General features: G+C 40.3%; 1 protein-coding gene across 2 annotated transcripts; it reads left to right on the top strand.

Moving 5' to 3' along the window:
* Positions 1-47: 47 nt before the first annotated feature.
* Positions 48-23461, top strand: chrna6 (cholinergic receptor, nicotinic, alpha 6). 2 transcript variants are annotated; one of them, XM_065958958.1, is made up of 8 exons: positions 48-278; positions 16431-16570; positions 16678-16722; positions 16807-16916; positions 18327-18534; positions 18801-18828; positions 18994-19796; positions 22286-23461. In XM_065958958.1, the coding sequence occupies exons 1-8, from the start codon at positions 179-181 to the stop codon at positions 22409-22411; spliced, it is 1560 nt and encodes a 519-aa protein (XP_065815030.1). In that variant the 5' UTR covers positions 48-178; the 3' UTR covers positions 22412-23461. The 2 variants fall into 2 exon arrangements, with proteins under 2 accessions (XP_065815030.1, XP_020492744.1); XM_020637088.2 differs by having other exon boundaries at positions 49-278; positions 18801-19796.
* The last annotated feature ends 4531 nt before the right edge of the window (positions 23462-27992 follow it).

Genomic DNA, 27992 nt, shown 5'->3' with positions numbered 1-27992 from the left:
GTGTGTGTGCGGGACGCATGGACGCGAGAAGGCGGGGTGTGCAGAAGTTGTTCATGTCGGGAGAGCGCACCGCGCGTCCAACCTATCCACACTCGGGAGCGCAAAGGAACATGTTTGTCTAATCTCGAGGCTACACAGACGCCTGTAGTAGATTGCAAGCAAGACTTCAATCAAATTCATGATCTTTTATCCGCAGAAAAGAGTAAGCGCTGATGTATCGATGAATTTCTACGGGAAACTAATCAGTGTCCTGCTGCTGGTGCTCCTCGCAGCGCAAGGTAAGACACAGCGCGCCGTGGATCGCTCCTCGGCTCGGAGGAAGTAGCATCATCTTTGTGACTTTAGTAAACCATCAATATTAGAGCTAATGTGATAGATCTGTCATCTTGCTTTTCTTTAGCCAAACCTTACGTTGAAGTTCGTAGCCGGCTCCCAAGTTACCGCCCGGGTGCGTTGGCTGAAATATCAGAGAAGATAAACAAGCTCGATGACATAAGTTTTGAAAATTGTAAGCGGGCAAAGCATGCAAACTTTACTTGTTTTTTTAAACAAGCGGGATGACGTGTAAAGCCAAACTTTGGCGCGATGATGACAACTGCAAACACGCTCATACGTTTTGGTGTAAACCGATGTGCCTCCTTGTTTGCGTCGTTTGCTGCGCCATCAAAAACGTATCCTGAAAATGAAGAACGAGGGCGAGATATCGTTGCCTTCCTGTCAAACAAAGCCTGTAAATAATCTTTTGAAACTTGCAGGCTATAGTCACTGCTGTGGGTAGAGGTGAAGACTGATGAAACTTACATGACTTACATGTAGACGCATGGAGTAGGCTAATGGATGCATTTCAGCCTCCACACAGGGTTCAGTTTTCTTTGGAGATAATGATCTGTGGTCATGACATATAGCTTCATGGTTAATATCTCAGCCCCTCGAGCTACCGTGAAGCAGCCATCCATGCAAATAACGAGCAAATGCATGGATGACATATGTTTCTTTTCTGCAGCAGCTCAATGATTGTCAGTGTTTATGTTAAGCCATCGTCCTCCAGATGTGGAGGGATGTTACCCCCCCCCCCCCCCCAGGTCAGAGGCCAGGGTTAAGGGTTTGATCAGTAGAATTATTTATACTTTTAAGTGGTTGCAAGTGAAAACCTGAAGTGTTCTTAGAATAAGCAAATATTGAAGTTATGAGGAAAACTCACATTTCCCCTGTGGTTTAGTTTGATGTCTGTAGCTTCTGACATTAAGATCACAGCAGTAGCACTCTCTCAGGTTGTCTCTGTTTTGTTTTTCTCCCCATTTGATCCATTTAGCTAGTTTCTTTTGTTTCCAAAATAACCTCTACACATTATTTCTCTCTCCCCCACCTCTGTTTCATGTATGGCTGACAGTCTCCTGGGTGCTTTAGAACAGCAGATTTTGAGATGATTCCACGAGTGGCTCTCAGGGGACCCAAGCCAAAACAAAGAAAAGATAAATGCATGATGCAAAACTTTGTGCTGCATTCACATGCAGATGAATGGTTATTTTAATCCTTCAACTCTTGCACACTCACAAAGAGTAGGCCTACACAGTTTCTTGGGAGAACAACTTTCCCGATGGGACCACAAAGCATAATGCGTATCTACCTATCTATCCATCTCTGTGGAAGATAAATGACTTGCTTTAAAGTCATAGTGCATATATTTTTGGCTGCCTGTTTGTTCTACAGTAAGTGCTGACTGCAGTTTTTTCACTTTCATGTCTGCCAGTCACTCAGTGTGGGACTGTAACGTGTGGGATGTCTCTTTAGATTTGAGATCTTTTCGATTTTTAGTAAGTTACCCTAAATAGGCACAGCACATAACTACAGGAGCAGTTAAGAAAATGTTTTTTAATAATTTCACCTTCAGTAATTTAAACATTTGTAAGAAAACAAACTTTTTTCATTGCTTGCAGCCATAGGCCTGCTTCACATGGAATAAAAGTGGGTTTGTTTTGCTTATCGTCTAGCTGTCATTTAGTATAAATATGCATTTCGAAATCAACTTAATAATTCAGCTCAAATTTAAAATGTCATTTGGAGCCTCCATGTATTTCCCTTGTTTTAGTCCAGCGGTCTTGTGTTAAACAATGATTTATTGGCCATTTTGTGGCAAATACATTTCAATAAAGCATTATCAAAATAACTAATAACAATTAAAAAAAACTTTAACTTCCTGTAAAATGTTTCAAATGTCATGTCCTGCCTTCTATCTCGTGATTGGTTCTATAACTTTAAAGGCAAATTAACCTCACGCAATGGTCTTATGAATTTTCTTTTTCGGGGGGGGCTTCAATGTAGTGATAGGACAGTGGATTGAGTCAAAAATCGGGAAGAGAGAGAGTGGGGAATGATATGTGGTAGAGGAGCCACAGGTCGGATTTGAACTCAATCCACCAGCATTGTGGACTGTAGCCAATAGGCTACCAGCGCCCCATGGTTGGACACTGTGTCTTGACTGCATACGAGTGTTAGATTTTGCGTTGTATCGCGCATGGTGGGATGCTCACTGTCCACGCTGCATCAGTTAAGTATTTACTTCTTTGCTCTGTGAATTTCAGTTTTCCCTGGAAAACACCACAACATGTGGTGTTTTGTATTGAAGGAGGACAAACGGAACATTAGTGCTTTGTATTGATGAGCTGTTGACAAAATTCACAACAACCAGGCTCCTCGATAAACGCCTCGTGGTAAGATGGATTAAGCTTTTTTTCCAGTGTTTCCAGTGTCCAGGTCTAAGCTCATTCAATCACGAAAGATATCATTGCTTATTAAGTGACTGTGTGGAAAGGTTGGTTCAAACTTAAGTTCTTTAACATCCCTGCCTTATTAAATGAGCTTTTATGTGTAATAACAAACTGAATCAACAAAGTGTTTGTTCATTAAAATGTATTTTAAATACTAACTTACCCTGGTAAGTTAAAAAATGGTAAGTTAGCTTAAAGCTAGCAAGTAGCTCTCTTGCTTTTGCTGTCTACTTAGCCCTTTATAAAGGGTCTGACTGAATTTATCCATTTTGATAGCAGTGAAATTATTATTATTATTTTTTTTAAAGATTTATTTTTGGGCTTTTGTGCCTTGCAGAGACAGGACAGTGGATAGAGTCGGAAACCAGGGAGAGAGAGCGGGGAATGACATGCGGAAAGAGGCCACGGGTGGAGGTGAACCAGGGCCTCCCACTCGAGACGACAGCCTCAATACATGGGGCGCGCGCCCTAACCATTGCGCCACCAGCGTGCCCCAGCAGTGAAATTATTTATAGTGTAAAACAAATGGAGCAAAAAAGGAGGGACTACATTTTGTCACCATGCTATTGCATTTGCCATTTTAGAGCAGCAAGGTAAAGGTGGCCTGTTCAGCCATATTATTGCTTGTGTAAATGTCACTTTCTGTGGTCCAAGTAAATGAGTCATTTTTCCAGGGAAGAAGTCAAACTGTGCTTAAACAGACTGCAAGAAGATGAATAATTCTGGTTTTATAGGTTGAATTGCTATATGATTTTTTTTATGTTTTTTTACATCAAAACCCTGAGTGCAGTGTTGAGTTTGTCCCAGATGTGATCCTCTGTGGGAGCAACACTAAGTGCCGTCGTACTGTCACGCTTCAGTTGTCACGTAAAAGACACTAGCTTCACACGTCCTGCGACCTGATGCAGAGTCAGAGATGAGGGGAAGGGATGTGTCTCTGTACCACACCGTGGGATGGACTCTCACTCTCTGTCATTCTCTCCAGCTGGAGAGATTTGCTACAGCTGACTGCTTTGTCGTTCTGCCCTTGAACTGAACAAATTTCAAAAGGAACAAGAAAATAGTGTCGGAAAGGGATGACAGAGTGAATACTCTTACAGAAGAACAGATTTTGCAAGAGTGAAAGGAAATCTATTCTGTGTCCTTCCTCGCTGGAGGTGGATAACTCGACTATTTCTGGGGGGCAACCCCAGTGAGATGAAAGGATATTGCCCTAACTACCCTCTTTTCTCCACTATGTCCTCTACATATCCTCTCCTCGCATTGGCTGTTTTTTATGATTCTGTACTGGGGCTGTGTATGTAGATAAGTGCCTGAAAAACACACATTGACACACTCACACTCCCAGTGGGGGTCCGATTAGCAGGCGACAGAAGGTATTGTCTCCTGCCATGCAGGATCAGTAGGTTTGTCCCTGTGACAGAGGAAATGCTGATCCCACCATTCATGGGATTGTGGTATTTTATTCGAAATATTATCTGGTTGTAGAAGCTTGAATGTTAGGTGTGAGAGATCTTTACAGCATGGGGCTGCTACTAGGAGTTATGACATTCATAATAAAGTCACAGCCAGTACAGTTGACTAAAGTGCACATCAGCAGACACTGACGGATTAAAATTTGTGAAATTGCATGATGCATTTCCCTGCAGCATCTTGACTACATCATCCCCAGCAGAAATAGCTGAGAGAGATGTCCAGCCATGCCTGCATTATACTGATCTGATCCGCATCATGTTTCAGGCTTTATCTCACTTGACTGTGCATTTTAATTGGCTGTCTCTGTGTGTTGACAGACTAAAGAGGATCTGCCATTTGAAACAAGTTCAGCCTGTAAGTAGCAAGTGTGGGCTGCTAATTTTCCCAAAAGATACTCTAATGAAGAAAAGTCTCCTGAATCTCTTGAATCAGTAGAGGTTGTTGTGTGGCCACTAAACGGCAAGAGTCAAACATTCTTTATTTTTCGTTAAACCCATTTAGCTGTGATCTGTTTCTGCCTATATGGTGTTAAGTCTGTATGCGTTGCAGCCAGACTTAAATGCTCTTCTGAGCTTAGAAGTTGAGGACAGCTCCCTGGTTTTCCTCCCAGAAGCAATAGAGTTGCTTTACAGTCTGACAGGCAATCAGTGTGTACATGTGTGTTACTGTGCGTGTGGCTTAAGGACTGTGTGGCGGCCTCAGGATCCTCTTAACGCGATTGTCGTGTGATTATTGCTACTGAACCCCCTGCTCCTTTCCTCACACACATACTACATAACCACAGGCAGATGCAGCCCCCCCTATGGATTGGCTTACCATCATACCCCGCTTCCAACCACCCAGCACACACACTTTCATTCTCTGCTTCACACACACACTTTCACATATCCTGCTCCAGACAGCCCTTCTGCCCAAGTCCTCTGGGATACCCTGGTGTTGAGTGCTGGTGATGAACTGATTCATGCATTAGGATGGATGGAGAGATTGTAAGAAGTAGAAAAATAGAGAAGTGGTTGAGCAAACAACAGAGGCCTCAGATAATGGACAGGGACAGCTTTTTGCCACTCGTTTCCTTCCCCCGTACTTCAACCTGAACAGAGGTTTTTGTCAGTTGAACCAAGTTCCTTTCCTTTAATTGTCTTTTATATTTTCCCATGTGTCCAAAGTACTTTGTGTATGTCAAGCTGATGCAAGCTATTAAATGTTTCAGCTGTGCATATAATGGGATTAATTATTGATGTATCTGTTTACTCAAGGTTGTTATCACATAAATTAGGCCTTTAATACAGTATGTCATGGCTGCCCTGTGTTTGGCAGTATAGCCTAATGGGTGTTTGATGTCTTGGTACTTGAACAGAAGTCCAGACTCAACACATGGAAACTTATAAGGAAAGGAATTAAGTAACTTCTCATTGTTTCAGACTTCAGCACTGACATCCAGTCTACATTTTGTGAATGTTGAACGCTGAAATAAGGTAAGCCAGCCGTTGGTGGGTATAGCTGTTCAATATACAAAAAGGAAAAACCAAATGGAGGACGCCATTGCACGAGCTATGTTTCAGGGCTATCTCTTCAAGCTGTTCGACAGGAAGTTAAGTGATGAAAAGAGAGGCATAAGATAAGATGGAGCATAAAGGCCACTACATGTTTATTTGGGCGTATGAAAGATCTTATGAAAATAAACAATGATGCAGTTAGTGATGCGAGAGCAACCGACTTTTTCACTCTGATTTCTACCAACACACAAACCCAAAACTTTTACTTTTAACCTGACAGTTAAATTCAGATTAAAAATCTTAACTGGTCGCGCTGAAGCTCATTTGACTCACTAAACTAGAGAAGGTCTCAGAGTGGGACATGAGAGGGAAAGAGAAGCAGGTATTGAGATTGTTTACTATAAAATGTGTTTCTAAAACTAGTAACTAAAAAGAAGAATAAAAGGGGAAACTAAAACTACACATTTTTTATTTCTTCAAAATCAACGCTTTTTATTTGAATGTGCTTTTTTTCAAAAGCTATCTTTATGTATTTAGTTTTTGAATACAAACCTACCTTTACTTAAAGACATTATTTATTTGTTTCAATATTTATTCATTAGAATTATTGCATGATTATTACATTATCAGAGTACCCTCTACTTTTGGATTAATCTTTCTTTATCTTCATACAATGAATCATATAACAAGTAAGAAGTGAATATGGTTTCATGGTTATGGTTGCATTTTCTAGAACCACGCCTCATTCATTTTTTATTTGAATGCCCCTGGCCTAGCGGTTAGGTCACTCCCCATAAACAGAAGCTGTAGCCCTCTAAGCAGGGCCAATGGTTTAAGTCCGACCTGTGGCTCTTTTCTCACAGGTCATTCCCCCACTCTCTCTGATGTCCTACTCTATCCGCTGGTCTATTCAAACAAAGGCAAAAGCCCCAAAATTAATCTTAAAAAATAGAAACAAAAGAACTGTGAAACTTAAATGGGCTGGGATCCATCAACTGCTCTAGAATTAAGAAATTATTTTTCATTTCTTTGTTTTTGCACAGATATGCTCTGCTCTAAATAGGGCATGGTTTTGGTTTTCTGCTTTAGTCTTGTGGTATTATTGAGACGCGTAAAGCTTTATCTAAGCCTGTAGCCAAAGCAAGCTTGATGGTCCCCTCTTGTTGAGTTGTAACACCTTTTTGGATTTCCCTCTTGTTATCATCAAAGCTCTTTCTTTGACAGAGCCAGCCAGATACTGGTTTTAGGAGAAAAAAAAAACAGAACATTTTCCCGCATCCTCTGTTTCACTGTGAGAGCTTCCTGCTCACAATGCATCAGCTGTACTGTGTAGTACAGAAGCAGGTCTTCCATTGATCCATCCAGCCATTTTCCTTTCACTTAACCTTGTCTGGGTCAGCAGCCCAGCATCCTTTCGTTGAAAATTTCCTTCCTCTTGATGGATCTTGAATTTTTCCAGTCAATGTGGAAAATGACACTTCAGAGGAAGATATTGTTGGGCTTCTTGTTTTCCACCATGAGAGACTCCTGTCAGAATGGCAGGAACTTTGAATTAAGAAGCTCATCTTGCTTCAGTTTTTAATGTATCTTTAAGAAAGGTTTGAGCGATGTGGCCTAATGATAAAATCTCAGATTTTGTCACACCAGCAAGTTTTGCTTTTATTTTAACACTGAAATTAAACAAAAGCAAACTGATGTCCCTCCGAGGATTAAATGTCTCTTTTGGGGTTAAAATGCAAGCTGTAAATTTGCAGTTTCAAGCTACGGCTAAAGTACAAATGAGGCAGAGCAACTTCAGAAAAATACTTGTGGCTGAGTGGCACATACTTGGGGCCAGCCAGCAACTTGGAGGTAAACAAGGAGGGAGATTATGAACTATAGGAGTGCAAAGGGAGTGGCAGAGTAAGTTAAAGACAAAATCTTGATTTTCATTGTTGAACATCTTGATTTTCCACAATCCCGACTTACTGATAACTGGTATTTTGCCAAGCCCTACTTTAAGATTTACTACAGTTGTCAAGTTATTAGATCTAATGTTTCCATTATCTCATTGCTTTCCCACCACTTAGAGCTCCAGGCTTTCTGTGAAAGTATAGGGCTGAGGATTAGCTGGATAATTTATCACAACTCACCTCCTTGGGCAATGGATATCTTCCCTGAAAGGTCAGAAAGCTGCTTTCTAGTTCCTCATGGTACTTTGACTTGGAATAACCATCAGTAATGGTATTTGTAACATATACTCAGTCGGACCTGGTTAAAATGTGGGACACTTTCATTTGTAAATAACCAGGTCAGATTTTATACGTCTAGTGAATGCCAACTTTTCTACAAAGGTTGCTTTGGTAACCATGTAGGTTCGTTACTAAGTATCCTGGTGACACGGCTCTCCATCGTGAAAGCATGCATCCTTCCCTCAATATTATCATTAAGTCGGAACACTTCTGTTGAACCAGACATCCCAGTGGCTGAGAAGGAGGATTTGCTGCAGCAGACTGGTTTACCTCCTTATTCAGGCTTCAAGTCTGAAATCTGATTTGCACTTCCACAGAGTCCAGATTGAAATTTGAGCAACTTTCAAATGCGACTTGTATTCGATGAGCAAAAATTATATTCTACACTTTCTTTTTGCTGTTAAGTCTTTCTGGTTTCAATTTTAACATGCAAAAACGTGGAATTGAGCAAAATGGCTGCTAATTCAAATTATAATCTGTTTGAATGGCCAACAAATATAAAGACCTCAATCAGCCAACACAAAATGATTTAAACTGAAACTAAACAATGTAACAAATGCATTTCAACTTGAAATGTATATATACATTCAGTAAGTTATAAGTGTGTGTCATTATAAACTGGTGAACCATTTACAGCAATACAATAACAGAAAATACCACGCTGACAGAAGATAAATATCCGTCTTCAGGGAGATAATAAATTATGTGCCAAAAACTGTTTTGCTAAATGTGTTGGTGCTGACAGATAGCCCTTTAGCAAGACTATTTCATAATGTACACACATTTCAACACAGTTGTTTATATGAAAAGTCTTGGTGCATGTTAACACCAGGTTGTATTAGAGCACAGTCCATGTAAACACCTGAAATCTTCAATTGGAAGGACTTCAGTCAGAATAAAAATAAAGTGGGCGTTTAACCACAGCTAATGCTGCTGGCATGCGAGATCAACAGACCTCCTCCAGCCTCACTGCAGGAGAGAAAAGTAGACATTTTCACGGATTACTAAAACAGCAGCTGCGACTGCAGTTCTTTAACAACCAACATTCCCTCCCACTTCAGAAAGACACAAATCCAAAACTCTGATAAGGCCAGAGTGTTGCAGCAGGTTGTCTCATCTCATTTACCTTTAAGCCTGCTGTGCTGGCTGACTGTCTTATGTTAACATCATTTATCAGTGCTGAGGATAAAGACAAAGACAATGTTAAAAGTATCCAATTATTTTGATGTGTGACTATGTTTAAAGGGACATTTCACAAGTTTTGTTTGGATTACTGTGTTTCCTCTGTCTCAATGGTGGAGAGGAGCTCTATGAAGGAATCCAACAACACAGTGTTTATTTTTATCCAAATGATCACTTGTCCTATCAGAACATCTGCAGTGACCCTTTCTTTTTGAATTGTCCTGTTTCTTTGTATAAAAAGGACTTTTTTTTTTCTTTTTTACAACATATGCAGATAATCTGACCTCAAAACTCTCACATCTTTTCAGATGAAATCATGTAAGCAAGAATTTCATGCCTCAGTGAAAACAAATCATATGCAGTGAGTCAAATCAAAAGGTAAATGTACACAAAGTATATAAATAGGCACATGTGCATACACATTGGCACACATGTAATGACATATGTGTACAGCATATAGACAAGCACTCATACATGAAGACACACAGGGCCAAGCGTGCACCATATGCTTAGTCGAAGTGTGACAGCACATGCGGTAATTGCCTTGGATCCTGTTGTGCGTCATTCAACATGTCACAGTCAGGGCATCAAAAACCCTGGAGAGCGAAGACACACTATCTAGCTTTTCTCTGCTTGTTCTTGCAGCCACTTTCCTCCTCCTATCGGCGCGCCCTCGCTCCCTCTTTGTACCCCTTTTCCATGCACTCACACACACACTGTCAGCAGTGTATTATTTGAGGGTAATTAGTTCCTTCAGTGTCCACCACTTGCTCCCAGGCCCATCCTGTTAAGCACATGCCTGATCAAAGAGCTTCCCACAGGCCATGGGTCTATCTGCTCTTTTAGGCTCCTGTTGCCGCAAGAGACAGAGACAGACTCAGTGTTTGGTTAGCTAATTCTAAATCAATGTGGCTCTTTAAGAGGGGAATGCATGACTGCTCGACTTAGCTTCATCCCCATCAGAACAAACCCTCATTACTTTGTCACAGCATTAGAAAGATGGGATGGAAAGGCACACTTTTTCGTTATCAATGACAGTTCTGAACCTTACTTCTTAAACTAGGGGAAAGTGAACTGTTACAAAGCAAGAACCATTTCGCTCATCATGACTTATGGAGCATATTTGGAAAATCCGAATGGTAGACTTTGGAAAGCAATGTTCACTATTTAGAGGGTGACAGCTACTAGATAAATATTTAATATCCATTCATTGTCTGCGGATGATACATCATAATGACCACGTCACTTAACTTATGTATTACATCACAATGAGATTGTGTATGTCTGAGAGAGAAGTTTGAAAAACTATTGGAGGATTTGTGTTGACATCTAACCTTAATAAATCGCAACCTTAGAACCAATTGGCTATCGTGGATATTCATATTTCTGGGAGCGATTGCTCCTCTGAGCCTTGAGTTCTGGCTACAACTTTCTATCAATGCAAAGCCATTGTTTACAGTCAAATTAGCAACTTTCAATAATTGGTTTTGTGGGCTTTCAGGATTGCCTGAAAAGGATTATGTTCCACCCCTTTTGCTCTCCACATAGGGGTTGATACTAGGGCTGAGCATTTACATTCATTTTAATTTCTGAATAGTAACATTACATTAAGAATGCGTAATTCATTTTAAAAAAATGTGTACATACAAAAGTAAAAAAATGTTGGGTATGGCTCTCCTGGACCCACTCCTTTGCAGCAGTCTTGAGGAGGTCCACCATGTTTTTTACGGTGTGCTGCCGATTACTTGAAAAATGACATGACCAAGTATTCGTACCATCCTTTGTTGCTTGTTTTAAAAATAAATACCAGCTCACTTCCAATAGCCTTATCCTGCCCTGGGCATTCTACATTTTCATGAAAAATGTGTAAATGGAGAGTAGATTAAATATGAACTCTTGTCCTTTTCTACTTATCGCCATCAAATGTTCCAATTTTGACATTATTACATTATTTGGTTTTATAAACAGGACAATCAGCCTAATGTGTACTTTACTTTAATTTGTATAATTGTATTGGTACAAATTACCGGCCTATTATTTTCAGTTTACCCAGCTAAGTCATGAGTGTGACTGCCTCCTCTCTAATGCTCCCACACACCCTACTGGGGTTTTGAAGACTGCAACCTGCTCCTGCAAGATTGCAATGAAGTCCTCGAGCCCTCAAAAAGTAAGGTACAAACCAAGCAATTAAACTCAACATCTACTGTACATGCAATACATGGACAGTTTTTTTTGGTACTCCCCAATGCCCCCAATGGACAGAGTTACAATCTACAACCCAGAAATAACTTCATTAAATTTGGAATCTGGATAAAGAAAGACATTTTTATTGCTATTAATGATGCCCCTCTGGCTGATAATTCTACTTTTAGAGCTACATCAAAAGGTGGGAACAAGTCTGTTTTCTGGGCTTTAATATGGAAGTATATGTGTCATCTGTGTCATTCTAGAACTGAATATTTATACACTGAAATTGTGTATCTGATTTCAACTCTTTACATTTTTAATTTTCATTATTTTTCAGTTTTCACAAATTCAGAATGAAAACTTTAATAGCTAATAATTCATTAGATCAAATTAAACTAAATACGATTAAACAAAAATGCTAACTAAAATGTTTTGAACATCGTGAACATTATTCCTGCTAAACTTCAGTTTGTTAGCTTTGTTGTTATGGAAGGCAAACATGAAGACATAAACGTGTAGCTAAAAAGCCCTCTCATGGTAAAGTCTGTCCTAACAGAGCTGCTCTTTGTAATGTGCACTTTTTCAAACATTTCATGTGTTGTAGTTTTAACTTGGTTTCTATAAAGGAGAATGTACATGTGCATTAGCATATACTAGATCTTCACATATAGTCTTTAATCAAACTGAAAAGTTTCATTAAGTTTTGCTTGTTACTTTCCAGTGGTCATATTTTTTTCTCAGTGTTTAAATAAAGCAAAGCAAGGCACAGCATAAAATAAAAGTAGCATGTAGAATCCACTGAGGTGAAAGGTCACGGGTTATAATTAACTGCCTTCAGATTAATACTACTTAAATCTTCAGTGGCAGGACAAAGCAGGGAATTGGGGAAGTGACTGTGCCAAGAGAGAAAAAAATATTGGCTTAGTTTTTTTTTTTTAAGTCACAGTGAACAAAAGGTCCAATTAATTGACTGATTATAATTGCCCTGTTTTAACCTTAGCCAATTAGAGGCTTAAACAAGGTTCTGGGAGTGCAGCGAATAAGGGAGTGGCGGGCAGTTTTCAAGTCAGGTACCAAGAGCTGAAATTACACAAGCGTCTCAGGAGAGAGGCCTTTTCGTTAAGCTTTAAGACTCAACTCATCTCTGCCAGTGACCTCAGAAAACTTCTGGAGAGCTCTGAAGCCACTGTGGTATAATTCAATGTCGTACCCATTGTGTATTGGAACTGGATCAGATATGTTTTAATACTTTTAGTTCGTCAACTCATCAGGATCATTCTGCCTGTAAAAATGAGACTAACAACTTCATTAAGTAAAATCAAAGCAGTGGAAAATATTTGGGAGAATAAACATGAGTGCGGAAAGGCGGTGTGACCTGATTTTTTATTCACATCAGTGGACTTGTGTTGCTTATGCCTCCATGATCGGCATCCTGTTTTTTCTGTTTTTGATCTTTCTGAACTTAAAAAATTGGTAAAACTCACACTGTAAAGTTAGGAGTGAGCAAGTTTTAAATCTAATGTATAGGTTACGTATATAAATACTTTTTCATCGTATGTTTTCCATTTTGCTGCAGCTTTTAGTTCACAACGTATTGTTGACCTTCATGTGGGTCTTAATTTTGTCTTGAGTTATGTGTTTGTTTGTGTCTGGTCATTGTTTCATGTGCACCAGATGTTATGATTATGTAAGTGTTTTAAATCGGTCTAGATTTTTTGGTTTGGTAGGCATATTCCACCACTGAGATGATACAAACATTTTTTTCAAAACCTGTTAATTGTGCAAGGCCTAATACTATGATCATTGTGTGTATGCATAATCAACACACTTCAGATACAGACACTTCTTCATATGACCTGACAGGGGAATAAAGTTCACTTACATCATCATTTCCCTGATCCTGGCAAGTCTAATTTTGTGAAACTAGACAGACTGTAATCTAAGATGTCTGCAGGATATTCATCCATACTCCCAATGGAAATAAAAAGACACACTGCTTCGTAAGATTACTGTAAACAGTGACAGTGAATATGAAATATTTGTCTTGGGATATACTGTTGGTTCTTCATAGAAAAAAAGGATACTTTAATAAAGAGCCAGCCTGAAAGTCCATTCCTTACTGAAGGTACATGAATAAGCTGGCTGAAGTTTTCTTATGGCAGTAGAAGACATGCACATTGCTATTAATGAAATAAATATATATTACCAATAAAAAGGGGGCGGCAGTAGCTTAGTCTGTTGCCGGTTTAAGTCCCGTTGCGGACCAGGTCTGAAAATTGGTCTGGTTGCTGTTCACCTCCTGAGCACTGACGAGGTGTCCTTGAGCAAGGCACCGAACCCCCACCAGCTCAGAAGCGTTTGTGCATCTGTGTGTATTTCAGCCTATGTGTGTGTAGCATGTACAAAAAAAGAGTGTAAAACTGAATTTCCCCTCGCAGGATTAATGCTGGGTATGGGAGAATGTCCCTCCGACAAAAAAGCCATTACTTCTTCAATTGGAAAAAAAACCTAAAAAAACCCCCAAAACACGCATCCTCCTACCCGATTTAACAATCTTATTATTCAAGCTAAGGTCAACTAGTTCTGTAGGCTGCAATTAATCATTTCGGTTTATATTTCTAATTCATCATTTTTTTTGTCAGTCATGAACTTTTTGGCTAACTGTTTACCCTCAGATCTTTGTAACTTGGACAGCAGAACACATCAGTATTAACAGGGTATCTGCAGGTTTCAGCAAGTCAAATTTAAGACTTTTTAAGACCTTTTTAATGCCTCCTTGAATGAAATTTAAGACCGAAAACACTATAAATATAGGCAATCGTTGGGGGATCCCGCTGGATTACAACCCAAGCATAGCATGTGTGTCACTCAATGAGACTCCCATGAATTGCGAGCCCAAGTAAGGTGAATGCACTTGATCTCCGACCCAATATCGTACGTGCACGTCGAGTTGCTTATTTTTAGTGGCGTGGTTCAAAGCCTCGTCGAACATTAAAACAAAAAAAGATGATGAAAGTCCAAAACGAGTTATATAGGCCGTCTTGTCCTGTCCAGAAGTAAACGTGCTCGCGATTTGTGAGTCAGGGACCGTCAAACGGAAGAGATCTCCTATCCCCTCATTGGAGTTGTAAGACTGGTGCTTGACCACTGTGTTTAAAATCCACAAACCTCCGATTTCAGTGTTGGTGTCGCACCAAATGCTGCGCTCAGGTCAGTGCTAGTAGCAGCGGGGACCGTTGTCTCTCAACAGTCTTAACGCCCATGGTGCTGAGCTTGAAGGTCCTTTTGCACAGAATGCATCTGGCCTCGTCTGGGTTGGCAACAGACGTGAGCCAACTTCGAAAACGGACGTCGTCCAGCCAACTCTCAATAAATTTGCACTTACCCATAGTCGCAGACTAGCTAGCAAGCATGCAGATAACCATTTTTATCAGCAGGTAGTAGGAAAATAGCCTCTCTACATTTCCTTCTCGAAAAGTCCCGCAAGAAAAATTTAAGACCTTTGAGTAATGTATTTAAGACCAGCATATAACATTTTTAATTAATTTGAGACATGGCCTTAATTTTAGATACATGAATTTAAGACTTTTTAAGACTTTTAAAGGATGCGCGGACACCCTGATTAAACTTGACGTACAAATTATTAGGGTATGATGAAGACAAAATACAAAAAATACAAAAACAATATGGCGAAGCAGTTTTCCATTGCTGCTGGTTTTCACAGGGTAGAAAGTTTCCCATTAAAGAACCATGTTTTATTTAGTTGTTGTCAAGGAAACAACCTTTTCGATGGGTGGCTATTTGTGTCTATATGTGTGGTTCCCTATTTGCTCTTTTATTGAAGCATATCTTCGTAGGTTTCTAAAATGGTTCGTTCAGCTTTGTAAGTGCAATTTTGAGGTTTCAGGACTGTGTTGAATAATGTGTGAATCACTTCATGGATTGGAGGCTATGGTGGGAGACATTGACTCCTCCTTTACAAAAATATGTTTTTTATTACATTTTATGTAATTTCCCTTACTATTTCACCTGAAAAATATATTTAAAAAACATGGAATATAGTGTGACTCATTTCCAATGGTGTCATGTGTTTAGCTACCTTGAAGAAAAGGTTGAGGAAAAATTAGGGTTTTTTATTGATTGAACCGGAAGAGAATAAGATAAAGGTACAGAGGATGTTAAAACAGAAGACATTGCGTGCTACTCTTTGTAATATTGTGGTAATGGACAGAGGATATAAAGCCATTTGAAGCCACTGGCATAGTGTTTCTGAGGATCTGCTGGTGGTGTGAGTGTGTGCTGTCCCAAGTGAGGCCACATTTTCTGCTTGGACAGGCGTGGCTGTATGTGCCATCCAAGGCACCAGTGTTACTACTGGCAGTTTTCCTACAATATGAGCTTCAGTCAGGGGCGGACTGGGATAATAATTCAGATCGGGAGTTTCACTTATCCCAGGCCACCCTCTCCACATGAACCACTAATTGTGTAGGCTAACTGTGTCCCTAGTTCTACATTTAATAGTTAGCTATAATAGTTCAACACAAATGTTTATTCACCCGTCTCAACATACCAGTCTGTTACCAAAGTTGAACAAAAAACATGTGTAGACTTTTGCTGTGTCTGTGGCCAGGCCTTTTCTCTTTTTTATTCTTTCCCTCTTTGTTCCACCTTTCCTTTTCTTGTGACCGTCCATTTCACCTGGCGATAATGTTGTCAATGTCAGTTGAAAAGCAGCAGCTGGACTGTTGCTATGTGTGTCATGAGGTATGCTACAGAATGATATCATTTTCTGCTGACGGTTGCCAGGACACCACAACAACTCGCTGAGCACAGTAAACCAACCGCTAGAGTCCTTCTCGCATTTGATAAACCGTGCATTCAGAAAGGTCTATTCACTCATTGTTACTAAAAATAAATATTTGTCTGAATACTTTGAAGCAAAAAAATTGCTGCTTAAAATTACCTCTTGTGGCAAGACATGGTATGGCAATCTAGACTAATCTAGACCACTACTGTGAGACTATTGACAGGATAACCAAACAGGCTTATAAGACAGCTGTACAGTATGGTTTCTTTCTCTGTTTCACTAGGGTGCTTTACATCCAAGGGGGAGGACAGACTGTTTCGGAGGTTGTTCAGGAGGTACAACCAGTTCATCCGACCGGTGGAGAATGTATCTGACCCAGTCACCGTGGAGTTTGAAGTCTCTATATCTCAGCTGGTCAAAGTGGTAAGATGAAATTCAACAACTTAAAAAAACTATACGCTATACAAGTGTAATTTAACCAAAACACCTTTATATATTTTTGGCTAATCTACCCCTTTGTGATTTTACAGGATGAGGTCAATCAGATTATGGAAACCAATCTGTGGCTGAGACATGTAAGAGATGTATAAGCTTTGTGTGACATGGTCAGTCACTTTTTCTACTAGGTGAATTTTGCTAAATTTTTGTCTGTATTTTAGGTCTGGAATGACTACAAACTAAAATGGGCTCCTATTGAGTTTGATGGGATTGAGTTCATACGAGTTCCATCCAATAAGATTTGGAGGCCAGACATCGTATTGTACAACAAGTAAGTTTAAGAACTTTAAAGGGCCCATATTATGCTTTTTCTGGTTTTATATGCTCTTTAATGTGTTTTCCAAGTGTCCTGTGCATGTTTAGGCACATCTATGTGCAAAAATTCAAAGTCTGCGGAAACGCGGCTTCTCCTACGTCTTCCTGTTAGCTGCAGCATTAGCTGCATGTAACGTTCGGTTCTAGCCCCCCTCGAAAATTTTTTGCCAGTGTGACGTCTTGTCAGTGTGATATCACTGATCTAAGCCCATTTGCTCGTTGTGGCAAGCCCTGCAGCTCATGTTGCACGCCCGTTAACTTCTATAGCACGCCCACGATATGCCGTAGCCTCGGGTAGTGCTAAAGTACCAATGTTTTTGCTCTCCTCGGAGCCAAAGTGGCTGCATTCCCAATATGGTAAAAGGGGCATGACATTTCCAAGAAGGATGAGCGACTGACCAATTACGGCAGAGCCGACAGGCCGACCAATCAGATCAGACTTGGCACACGTGGGGACTCTGAACGTGGGCACTTCAGAGCCTTAGAGAGAGAGTCAGAAGCGAGCCGGTGCATGGAGCGGCAGTACATGAAAACAGACACTTTTTTCGAACTTTAGCTATTTTGAACATACTTTAGTAGGTACTTAGATTAAATATATGAACCCCAAAAAGGGCATAATATGACCTCTTTAATGTTCCATGTTCATCTTGACTACTAACAAAGACACAACTTTTAACAAGCCATATTTATCAGGAATGATTAAGTTCGATTTTCTACAAATGCTCAGTGATTGTTTGTGCCATGTGTGTCAATCTAAGTACTCTTTGGAAAGACGCTGTAGCAGCTACGTTTTAATTGACATCATCCAAAATCAACTCATCAGCTATTACAGAGGGGTAAATCCACAACAAAATCCTCAACAACACATGATGTGTTCATACTGATTCAAAAACTGATCGTGAAGCTCCACTTCAGCTACATCCTGTTAGCAGTATAGAATAAATGCTTCAACCACTTAACGATATCTTTTTGAATCACTGCCCCTTATTAAAAAAATGGTTGTGATTTGCCTGACCAAGGCCAGGTTTGTTTGAAATCTGTCTGAATCACAGTGGGCCCAAATGTTTCTGACAGACCATTTAAAAATGAGTTCAAAGTTGATTTATCTAGTTCCTAGGTAAGGACAATCTCAGATTGGCGTATAAATGATCATGTTATTGATTTTATAGCCACCAACAAGATGGCTTTCTTCAGCCTATCGTCATTAGTCCAACAATGTGATCATTCTTAGTCTAAATGTAGCGTTAGCCCTCAAGCTGCAACATTCTTGCGTTATTTATTCATTCTCTCTCCTGACCTTTTTAGCTAAATGTTGAAATGGCCTTTGAGTAAAATGATATTTTCGTCTAATTTAAAACTCTCTTAGTGCTGTAGGTGACTTTCTTGTGGAAGACAAAACCAAGGCTCTGCTGAAGTTTGATGGCACCATTACCTGGGTTCCTCCAGCTATTTTCAAATCCTCCTGCCCCATGGACATCACTTACTTCCCCTTTGACTACCAGAACTGCTCCATGAAGTTTGGCTCCTGGACCTATGACAAGGCCAAGATCGACCTGGTGCTTATTGGCTCAAAGGTCAGAAAGAGTCACTGGGTCATCATGAAAATATTTGGGGTGTAAAGAACTAGCAATTGTTGAAATATATGGAAGAACATACAGTATCAGTGCTAAGCAAAAAACAACTATTTCATGTCCAGTCTTCTATTTAGACTAAAAGGGAATGACTTCTACAAAATGTCATCCATTTTTTGCCAGAAAGCTGTCTTCATTGTGTCTTCAAGTGTATTTTGTCTATGTAAACTCATTGGATTAAACTAAAATTGTCATTTGCTTCTCTTTAGGTGAACCTGAAAGACTTCTGGGAAAGTGGTGAGTGGGAGATAATTGATGCACCAGGATACAAGCATGACATCAAGTACAACTGCTGCGAGGAGATCTACCCTGACATCACATACTCCTTCTACATTCGCCGCCTGCCTCTCTTCTACACCATCAATCTCATCATCCCCTGCCTCCTCATTTCCTTCCTCACAGTGCTGGTCTTCTATCTCCCGTCTGACTGCGGCGAGAAGGTCACCCTGTGTATCTCAGTCCTCCTGTCTCTCACTGTGTTCCTGCTGGTCATCACTGAGACCATCCCTTCAACGTCTCTCGTCATCCCTCTTATCGGAGAGTACCTCCTCTTCACTATGATTTTCGTCACCCTCAGCATAGTAATCACCGTGTTTGTGCTGAATGTCCACTACCGCACCCCAATGACTCACACAATGCCGGAGTGGGTGAGGTCTGTGTTCCTCGGGGTGCTGCCCAGGGTGATGCTGATGAGGCGGCCCATCGACCAGGGCTGCTCCTCGTCTGCTATCACAGCAGGAGGAGGGAGCATTAGAGGAAACAAGAAGAGAAAGAACAGCATAGGAGGAGGAAGTAGCTCAGCAAGTGTTAGTGTTGGAGGAATAACTGGGGGCGTACCATGTCCACCGCTGGATGGTGCTGCAGCAGGAGGAGTGTCAACCTCAACTGGTGGCCCCATGAACTGTGTGGAGTACGGTGACCTGAACCGGGACAAGAAGCGGGATATGAACAGGAGGTGCCCTTACAGAGGCAAAGAGGTACCCACTCCTGTCCCTCCCCCCATGGGGCCACCCCCACCTCCCCAGCCACCCCAGAACCAGGGGCCCCAGGAGTCAGAGCTGCCCAAGCTACCGAGGCAACTGAATACACCTTCACCAGTCAACGCTGTTGTTGCCTTTTCTGTGATTTCACCAGAGATCAAGCAGGCCATTGAGAGCGTAAAGTACATCGCTGAGAACATGAGGACTCGCAACAAAGCCAAAGAGGTACAGACATGGCTTAATATCTGACAGTTGACAGTTTTGGACAGGATCAGTATCCACATAAGCCCGGATTTTAAATTAGGACTAGAAGTGCTGCTGTGCTTCTCTTTGTATGTAACAAGCAGAGTGGAAGTGTGTTTTGAACTGTGTTTGCCCATCTTCTATCCCTCTAATGAACCCTCTTAATAGCAGCAACATAAAGAATTGTGCCATATAGTAGCCTGTCTTTAAGTCTATGGCACAGTCCTTTATGATCCTGTTATTGAGAAGGTGCATTACATGGATAGAAGATGGGCAAAGCAAGTTCACAAAGCACTTCCACTATGCTTGTTAATTACAAAAGGACTCACAGCATCACTCCTAGTTTTAGTTGGTCCATGGCGCAGTCGCTCTCAGTATCCTTAAGTTAGCAACATGACACCTGAGTGTCTGACCACACCTCATTATTAGACCATAAAGTCTCTGGGCTGTATCCACTGCAAGTTCATCTGCTCATTACAGAGCGCGGGTGCTGAGGGTAAGAATGTCAACTGTGTCGGGTGGAAAAAATTTCACACTTGCACTGTGTGTCAAAGCACTTTGCACCAGGTGTCAGATGGTGCAGATGGTTTTGTCCTCTATTATAGTAAACTGAAAAACTGGCTTTGACAGTTATTTGGTCTAAAAAAGGGATCTAAAGCCCTAATCTTTGTCTTTGAGAAAAAATAGCCCTGTTTAAGCCCTGCTACAAAATCAGCAGATTAAATGAAACAGTATATAGTTGCACCGCTCCTTTTTTTTGTCATCTGCAAATTATTAGGAACTTCTTTTTCTTTGCATTTTAATTAGTGCCCCTCAATAGATCAAGAAATTCACTCAAGGCTGCACTATTTATTTTGGGAAATGTATTTTCCCATTTGAGTTGCAGACTCACTCAGCAGGGGGTCTAATAACACTGTAATACCTTCATCTTGAGTTCATCGAAGTCTGCATACTGAAACAATTGAATTAGTCTTGCTTAGAAGTCTGTAGCATGTTGGGAAAATAGCATTTCCCCACATCAAGAGATATTGTTCAGGTAAAGGTAGACTTGAGTGAAATTCAAAACCATTCAATGATTCTTGGAATTCTTTCATTTAACATATGTGTAAAAAACAAAATCCACAATTTTTTGTAGTTTATAAAATATATATAAATTTCCACATCAGGTGGCAATGCTAAAGTCCTCAAACTTTAGCATTTCAGCAATTCCTTAATTCTATAACGTATAAGTGCACTTTCACAAAAACAGATCAATCTCACAATGTGAATTTTGTTTTAAGACATCTTTGCAGCGTCTTGAGTATGAACACAAAGCAAACCAGTCAAAGTCGCACAAGAGCAAGATGTTTGATGGACTAGAACACCAGACCACAATCATCAGTCACTACATCGGCTTAGAAGACGGATGCTGTCCATTACCTCAAAGTTAAAATGGCTCTAATTTTAATCCTGAATCTAAAATAATTCAAAACCATGCGGGATTGTTTTTTTTAATTCCCAATTTGTACACAGCACACACAAAAGAGCTTTATTATGTGTGTTATTTCTGTGGTGCGTGAATTTCTTTGTATCTTACTAAATGCTGTAAAAAGCATTTATACAGGGCTATAAAGGGAGGGTAAAGCTGCTTGCTTGTTGCAGATGGAGGGCTTTGCGTACGCCTCCTGCACACTCTGGATGGCCCTGATATGTTTGTTGCCTCGGCTCCATCTTTTCTTAGCCGAGCTGGGATCTTTCTTTGATGCATGCAGAATAGCCTCACTGCCTGTATAGTCAGACAATGGCATTACGGTCAGTGCAGCCATGATCCTATTGTCCACACCTGACTGGGGGACATTCATACAGACACACACTGTACTATCTATGGCCAAATGCATACAAGGTAAATACAGGTGGTATTTAAAGCCTAACTTACATACATCCACTTTTAAACCAATAGTGATGGCACAATGAAATCCAGAGAATGTGGCCGTTTGTTGGTCAACTTTTTTTTACAATTATTGTTAAACCAAGGTCACTGGAGGTATTGTAGGGAGGGGGAAGGGCAAAAGAGAGAGGAGAGAGAACAGAGGGAGAGATGAAGAGAGAGAGAGAGCAAAAGTGAGAGTAACAAGAAAGAGAAAAAAAGAGAGAAGGAGAAGGCGAAGGCGAAGGCGAGCGAGAAAAGAAAGAGAAATGGAGAAGAGAGAGGGAGTGAGATGTAAAAATCGAAGGGATGAGCGGGAGACAGAAAAAGAAAGAGGGCGAGAAAAAGAGAGGAAAAAAGGAGGAAAAAAGGAGAGAGAGAAGTTAAAAAAAAGAGAAAGAAAGAAGAGTGAAAAAGAGCAGCAGGAGATGGGGAGGGAAAAAAAAGAAAGACTGAACAAGAGATAGAGTTAGAGAGCAGGAGAGAGAAGAGCTGTTGTGGTTGAATTTGTGTGCTATGGATAATTTATATGTTTTACTTAGTCTTTTATTCCTTCCCTTTCCAGGTGGAGGATGACTGGAAATATGTGGCCATGGTCATCGACAGGATCTTCCTGTGGGTTTTTGTGACAGTGTGTGTACTGGGAACACTGGGACTCTTCCTCCAGCCACTCATCAGCTTCTTTAAATGAGACACTTTTCTTTCTCATGTCTCTTTCTCTCTCTCCCTCTCTTTGTCAACTTCTGTCTGTCTCTGAATCCCTATTTGATTTACTTTTGGGAATTATCCTTCTCACAGCTCTTTCACATCACACAACTGAGATGTCTTTCTCATTTTCTTGCTTTTGTCTCTGCTCCTCTTTCTCCTTTCTCGTTCTCCACAATCAGCATTCAGCTGTCTGCTTCGTCGTATGACTTATCCTCATCTCCCTATTTCTCATTTGCATTGCACTGCCAATTTGCGCTCATTGCTTTTATCAAGTCTCCTCCCTCACCGTCATGTTTTTTTTTCTAGAAATGATTACCACATCTGTTCTTCTTTCCTTTCCTTTTTTTTAACTCTATTGACCTGCCACTGCCTGCAGCTTATCTCTCTGTGTCCATTTTTCTCTCCCCCGAACATTACCTTTCAGTCAGTGTTACTGTACAGTCTTCTATTATGTTTAACGATGTCAGGTTATTTAAGTTGTTAATATGATAATTTCTATAGACCTCTTAAGAATCAGGTTGCTGAGAGAAGAACGTAAATGTATTTTTGTGTTTTGCAGTACAGTACCACTTTGACACTGTAAACCAGTACAATAAAGACAATGCACTTTGAAGATATGTGGTACAACATATCAGTGTATAATCGCTACTAGAAGACAAACACTCCAATATTTTACGACAGCTGGTTGTGATATATATAATGTTGTGATCTGAGGACGTTTTTATGGCTGCCACCTTTTCTTTTTTTGTCCGTTGTCAGTTTTCATGTTTACCTCTGTAAACATTTTTAAAATACGAGTGAGTTATGCATGGCTACTGAAAAAGGACACTGGCTATGAAAAGACACAGTATATATATATATTTTTTTCCACATTTGGTTGCACAAAGGATGTTTATGCATAGCACATCAATTCATGAACTCACTGTTCACTGACAATGTATAGAAACACTTTGAATTGCACAATGTAGAATACACTTATATGAAGGCCAATTTGTGTCAAATCATTTCTAATAATAAAGATGATCCTGCACAACTTCTGCTGCCTGGAAGGGTTTTTCTGTTCTGCTTGAGACATGTTCAGAAGTAACCTGCCTTTTACTTGGATATGCCCCAACAGATAACAGGGCAGGAGGGTGTAGAGTGTGGATGGATGAAAAGATATAATGTACAAAATATTTCATCTGCATCCAACAAATCTCATGATCGTTCTATAAATTGTGGGTAGAAGAAACCTGGAAGAGCGTTTCACGTTACATGTTGAGTATAAATATAATATCTTACATTGGACAACACTGGCCCTTTCAAAATTTCAGCAATAAAATATATTGTGCAATAATGGTTAGAAATAAAGACGATTGCAGAAGCAGTTTGAGGCACTTAAAAATAGTTGTACTTCTGTCATTTAGCAAGTCAGTGTCTCTAGTCAAATGCACAATTATTGAGTCAATATAATATAATGCGAATTCAAGCAATATTCATTTGCAGTAGATTTTTAAGAAGTGGTCTCTTCAGAAGACGCTAAAAAGCTTAGCAGGCCTTTTATCTCAGCTGTTGTTGCTGAGCTTTTAAGGCATTACATATTCTTTGCAAATATAAGTTAGAAGGACTCATCATTGACTTTTTTCTACTTCTTATTCACTTCTTAAGTGTTACTTTTCAAGAAACAGCACAAGAGTAAATGATGAATGAATGAATGGGTGATTTTGATTTTTCTTTTAATTATATATTAGTCTTCATGATTGTTTGATTCTTTATGGGAAACCACTGTTATCAAGTGAGTACGTTTTTTGCCAATAGACCCAACATATACATCCATACATCCAAGTAATGTTTTTGAGGAACTGAATAAATATTTATCTTTTATCTAATATTTAATATTTAGACTTTTCAACACTGTCATCTGCAGCTGGGTCTTACAATTACATGACTGGACTTGGCATAGGCGGGTGATAATAATTCTGAATTACAGTAACTCAATGTGTTTGCAGCCTCTGGCCACTAAAAATAGAGAAGACAATGAGAACAATACATTTTGTAAGGCGGAGGGCAAGGGATTGAAGGATGTGAAGGAAGGGAGGGGGGATATATAATAGAAAACAGATATAGAATTTATGGTTAAACTCCATTGACCCCCTCAATCAACACTGAATTGCTCTCTGTTTCATGGAAAGGACAGCATCGTATTTCTTTTCCCATATTGTGTCCTCTACAGAGCCATGCAATTAAGTTCAATCACATGGCAGGCAGGCAGAGCAGTGTGATACCCCAATAATTAAGATGAGATAAGACAATTCTTGATTGATCCCCAGAGGGGAAATTCAAGGTTTGCAGCAGTAAAATGACAAGAAAAAGAGTGTGCATAACTGAGGAACAACGTCCAATTTCAGTTTTGAAAGCATTGGAAACCACAACCCTAGTCATCTAATTCACTGGTGCTTTTTTAGTACTCCTGTGACACAGAAGAGGTCAGCCAAGAAAACCTTAAAATGTCCAGAACCTTTAACATCATAGTGCTAATGTCATCCACAACTAGTTCCTGGCTGCTAATCCATGTTATCAGCTCTTTCCCCAACCACACACAGCCTTGGTCAAGCCCTGATTCACTTCCTGACACTTCAAATGGTTTGCCAAAAGTCTCTTGAGATTTAAAAGTTATTTTCTGTAGCCTCCCGGAAATCCTTCCGCACCCTGGATTTGTTTCTGCGACCTTCGAAGCCACCGCCTTCCTGCCTCCCCATTACCTGCCTGCTTCTACAGTATAGACGCAATCAAGCCTGATGGCCTTTCTACCAAAACAGGAAACCATGACCACCTGAAAGCAGCTCCAACCAGAAGCCCCTTCAATTGGGCTGATTATGGCCCACCAAGACTACCTGTCCACCAATACCTCAGGGATGAAAGAAAAATTCTTCCAAAAGTGAAAGTTGAAGACCTGACCAACAGTGGGCTCTCTTAGCCATCTCCAGTGCCCCTTACAACACATATCATTTACAGGGTGAGCCTGACAGCCTCTTCTGATCTAACAAATCACCAGTTGGTAACTGCTCTTCCCTTTTACTTAGTAAAAATGTGTGAAAGTCTAAGTCTACATGTTTTATCATAAGAGCATAGAGGCATTTAACTTAAAACCAACTTGCGATCTAACATGGACATCCGTTAAACCAATCCATGATAACTTAACAAATATTCCTGTGGCACATATTGAGCTGGCCATCCTTGGATTCCCCCCTTCCACGTGTCTCCATCTGCCTACGTGAGTGTTGAAGTCTCCAAGCATAATTTTGGAGTCCCTCAGTGTAATCCTTTCAAGGACGCCTACAAGAGACTTCAAGAAGGCCTAACACTCTAATTCGTTGTGACAAACAAATGCTCCAGTCTTTCATCTACATCACATAGGGGGCACTTTTCTGTCCCGTGGAGAACTCTGACACAGATTTGAGTTCTGGCTCACAACCAGTGCTATACATAAAGGTAAACCCAACAATATGTGGTTGGTACCACTCTTCCTCAAAAACCAGCTCTGTTTTCCTACCACAAAAGAGAGGACATTTCATGTCACTAGGTCCAAACTGCAATGCTGGGAGTCAACACGCCTGAGGTCTGGGCCTTTGCCTGCTGCCTCGCTTACACAGCAGCTGACCCTGATGCTTGTGTTGGCAGTGGTCACCCTGCAGGGAAGAGACTATCAAATACAATAAAAAGTTCTTTTAAAAGTAAAAAAACCTCCCGGGCATGTAGGGTCTGTGGAATGCTGAAGGTCTGGTTCCTTCTCTGGGGCTTAATTGCTTTGGGAGACCATTCCAAGGACTTACTCCCCCGATAACAAAGCTGCTAGGTTCTCAGGGGTACACAAATCACTTTTTGCTATGAGATATAAAATCATTTCAGAAGACATTTGAAAAAATGTATGCACATTGTTGCCCATCTCTCTCTTTCACCTTATACTATACTATCCCTTCACATTCCCCGATCTATTAAAGAGAAAAAGATACATTTTCAATCATACATTAAGTTTTTAAGAGGTGTTTGTTTTCCTTTTGGAAATTATGTTAGGAAGGGTGCCTCTGTGAGGTCTGATGTACTCGTCTTAAGTCTTGTATCAGCAAACGCCCCCATAATCCAAATCCAGTAAAAGATTTAATCCAAACACATTACATCCATAAAGATCAACGGAGTGATTCAAAACTTCTGCTGTTTACTCTGCACTAGTTCATGAACTATTATTGTTTTTTAATGTTTTTTATGTAGTTGATTGTGTTCATGTTTTTACTCTACTACTGTGTATGTAAGCTGACCTTGAGGGACATGAAAGGCGCCCATAAATTAAATGTATTATTTATTATTATGAACTCTGGCCTTTGGCCGACACCTAATTTGATAAATCAGGACCTTCCATACACTGTTCCTATGCAATTACAGCCGATGATAGCCTGAGTAGAAATGGGACTTTCTTTCTCTCCCCTTTGTGGCTGCTTCTCACGTGATGCAGATGTGTGAATGTAAAAAAGGAATAACAGCAGGGTCAGCAGTCTCGTCTCTTCGGAGAGTCACGAGCAAATGAGGTCAGCTGACTTGAGTTGGCAAAAGCGAATCCAACTAACAAAAATAATGTTAACAGAAGCAGAATTAAACATGAAAAATGATTAAATGTTCCATTAATCATTTTTCAAAGCAACATCCTCATTAAAAATTAATAATAAATTTAACGCAGATAATTAATGGTTAACAGATTAACCGCCATGTGCCCAGCTCTGTGCAAAATGATACAATCGTAGTTAGTCCTCCAGAATTTGTAATTGCCGCATCCCTCCAACTGCAGCAGCAGCCAACTGCTTTTCTTGGTAATGATTTGTTCGTCTTGACAGTTTGCTATCAAGAGAAAGCAGACCATTGCTTTACATAATTGGCCCGGTAGAATCAAGCACTTAACAGAGCTGTGTAATTTTATCACATAATTAGATTATAATATATAATTATCACAGAATTACAACTAGGAATTTAAATTTCTTAACATGAATTCCATCAGTTTCAGGTGAGTCCAGGTCAAACCAAAATTAAGTTTGATGACAAACTTGAGGCGGCAGTTTGTACACACAATGTAATGTTCTGATGAAAAACTCTCAGTGGCCAAAACTGAATCTCGAAAGCAAAAGCAGAGCAAAGCACTTTTCTTTGAGGCTCCCCTCTTTTCTGACTTATCCCTCTTTCCCTCCCTTTATCAAAGGTCACGGGTGAGTCTGAATGTGCCTGTCAGCACTGACACACACACAGACACACGCACACACACGCACACACACGCACACACACGCACACACACACAGAAACTACACAGATAGTTCAGGGGAGTTAAGGCACAGCCATTTCCCCTTGCAGTCAGATTGGAGTCTGACTCGGCTTTGAATTGGCACAGCCTGTAGCTCCCAACAACCGCTCACATTTAATCCTTACTTCCAAGTACTGAATGAGCATGTGCACATTTCTGTGTGCATGTGTGTGTTCAAAACTGGAAGAGGAAGATTACACATGTCACCTGGGGAAATAGGAATACGAGACAGAAAGAGGAA

This window comes from Labrus bergylta, chromosome 9, assembly GCF_963930695.1.
Source record: "Labrus bergylta chromosome 9, fLabBer1.1, whole genome shotgun sequence".
Taxonomy (NCBI): domain Eukaryota; kingdom Metazoa; phylum Chordata; class Actinopteri; order Labriformes; family Labridae; genus Labrus; species Labrus bergylta.
This window is presented reverse-complemented; position numbering and strand designations above follow the sequence as displayed.

Bases quoted from the DNA above. Each gene is read 5' to 3' on its own strand.
- chrna6 (XM_020637088.2), top strand. From the start codon at position 179: ATGATCTTTTATCCGCAGAAAAGAGTAAGCGCTGATGTATCGATGAAT. The intron at 16,571-16,677 runs GTAAGATGAAAT...GTGATTTTACAG, and splicing joins TATCTCAGCTGGTCAAAGTG to GATGAGGTCAATCAGATTAT. The intron at 16,723-16,806 runs GTAAGAGATGTA...TCTGTATTTTAG, and splicing joins CCAATCTGTGGCTGAGACAT to GTCTGGAATGACTACAAACT.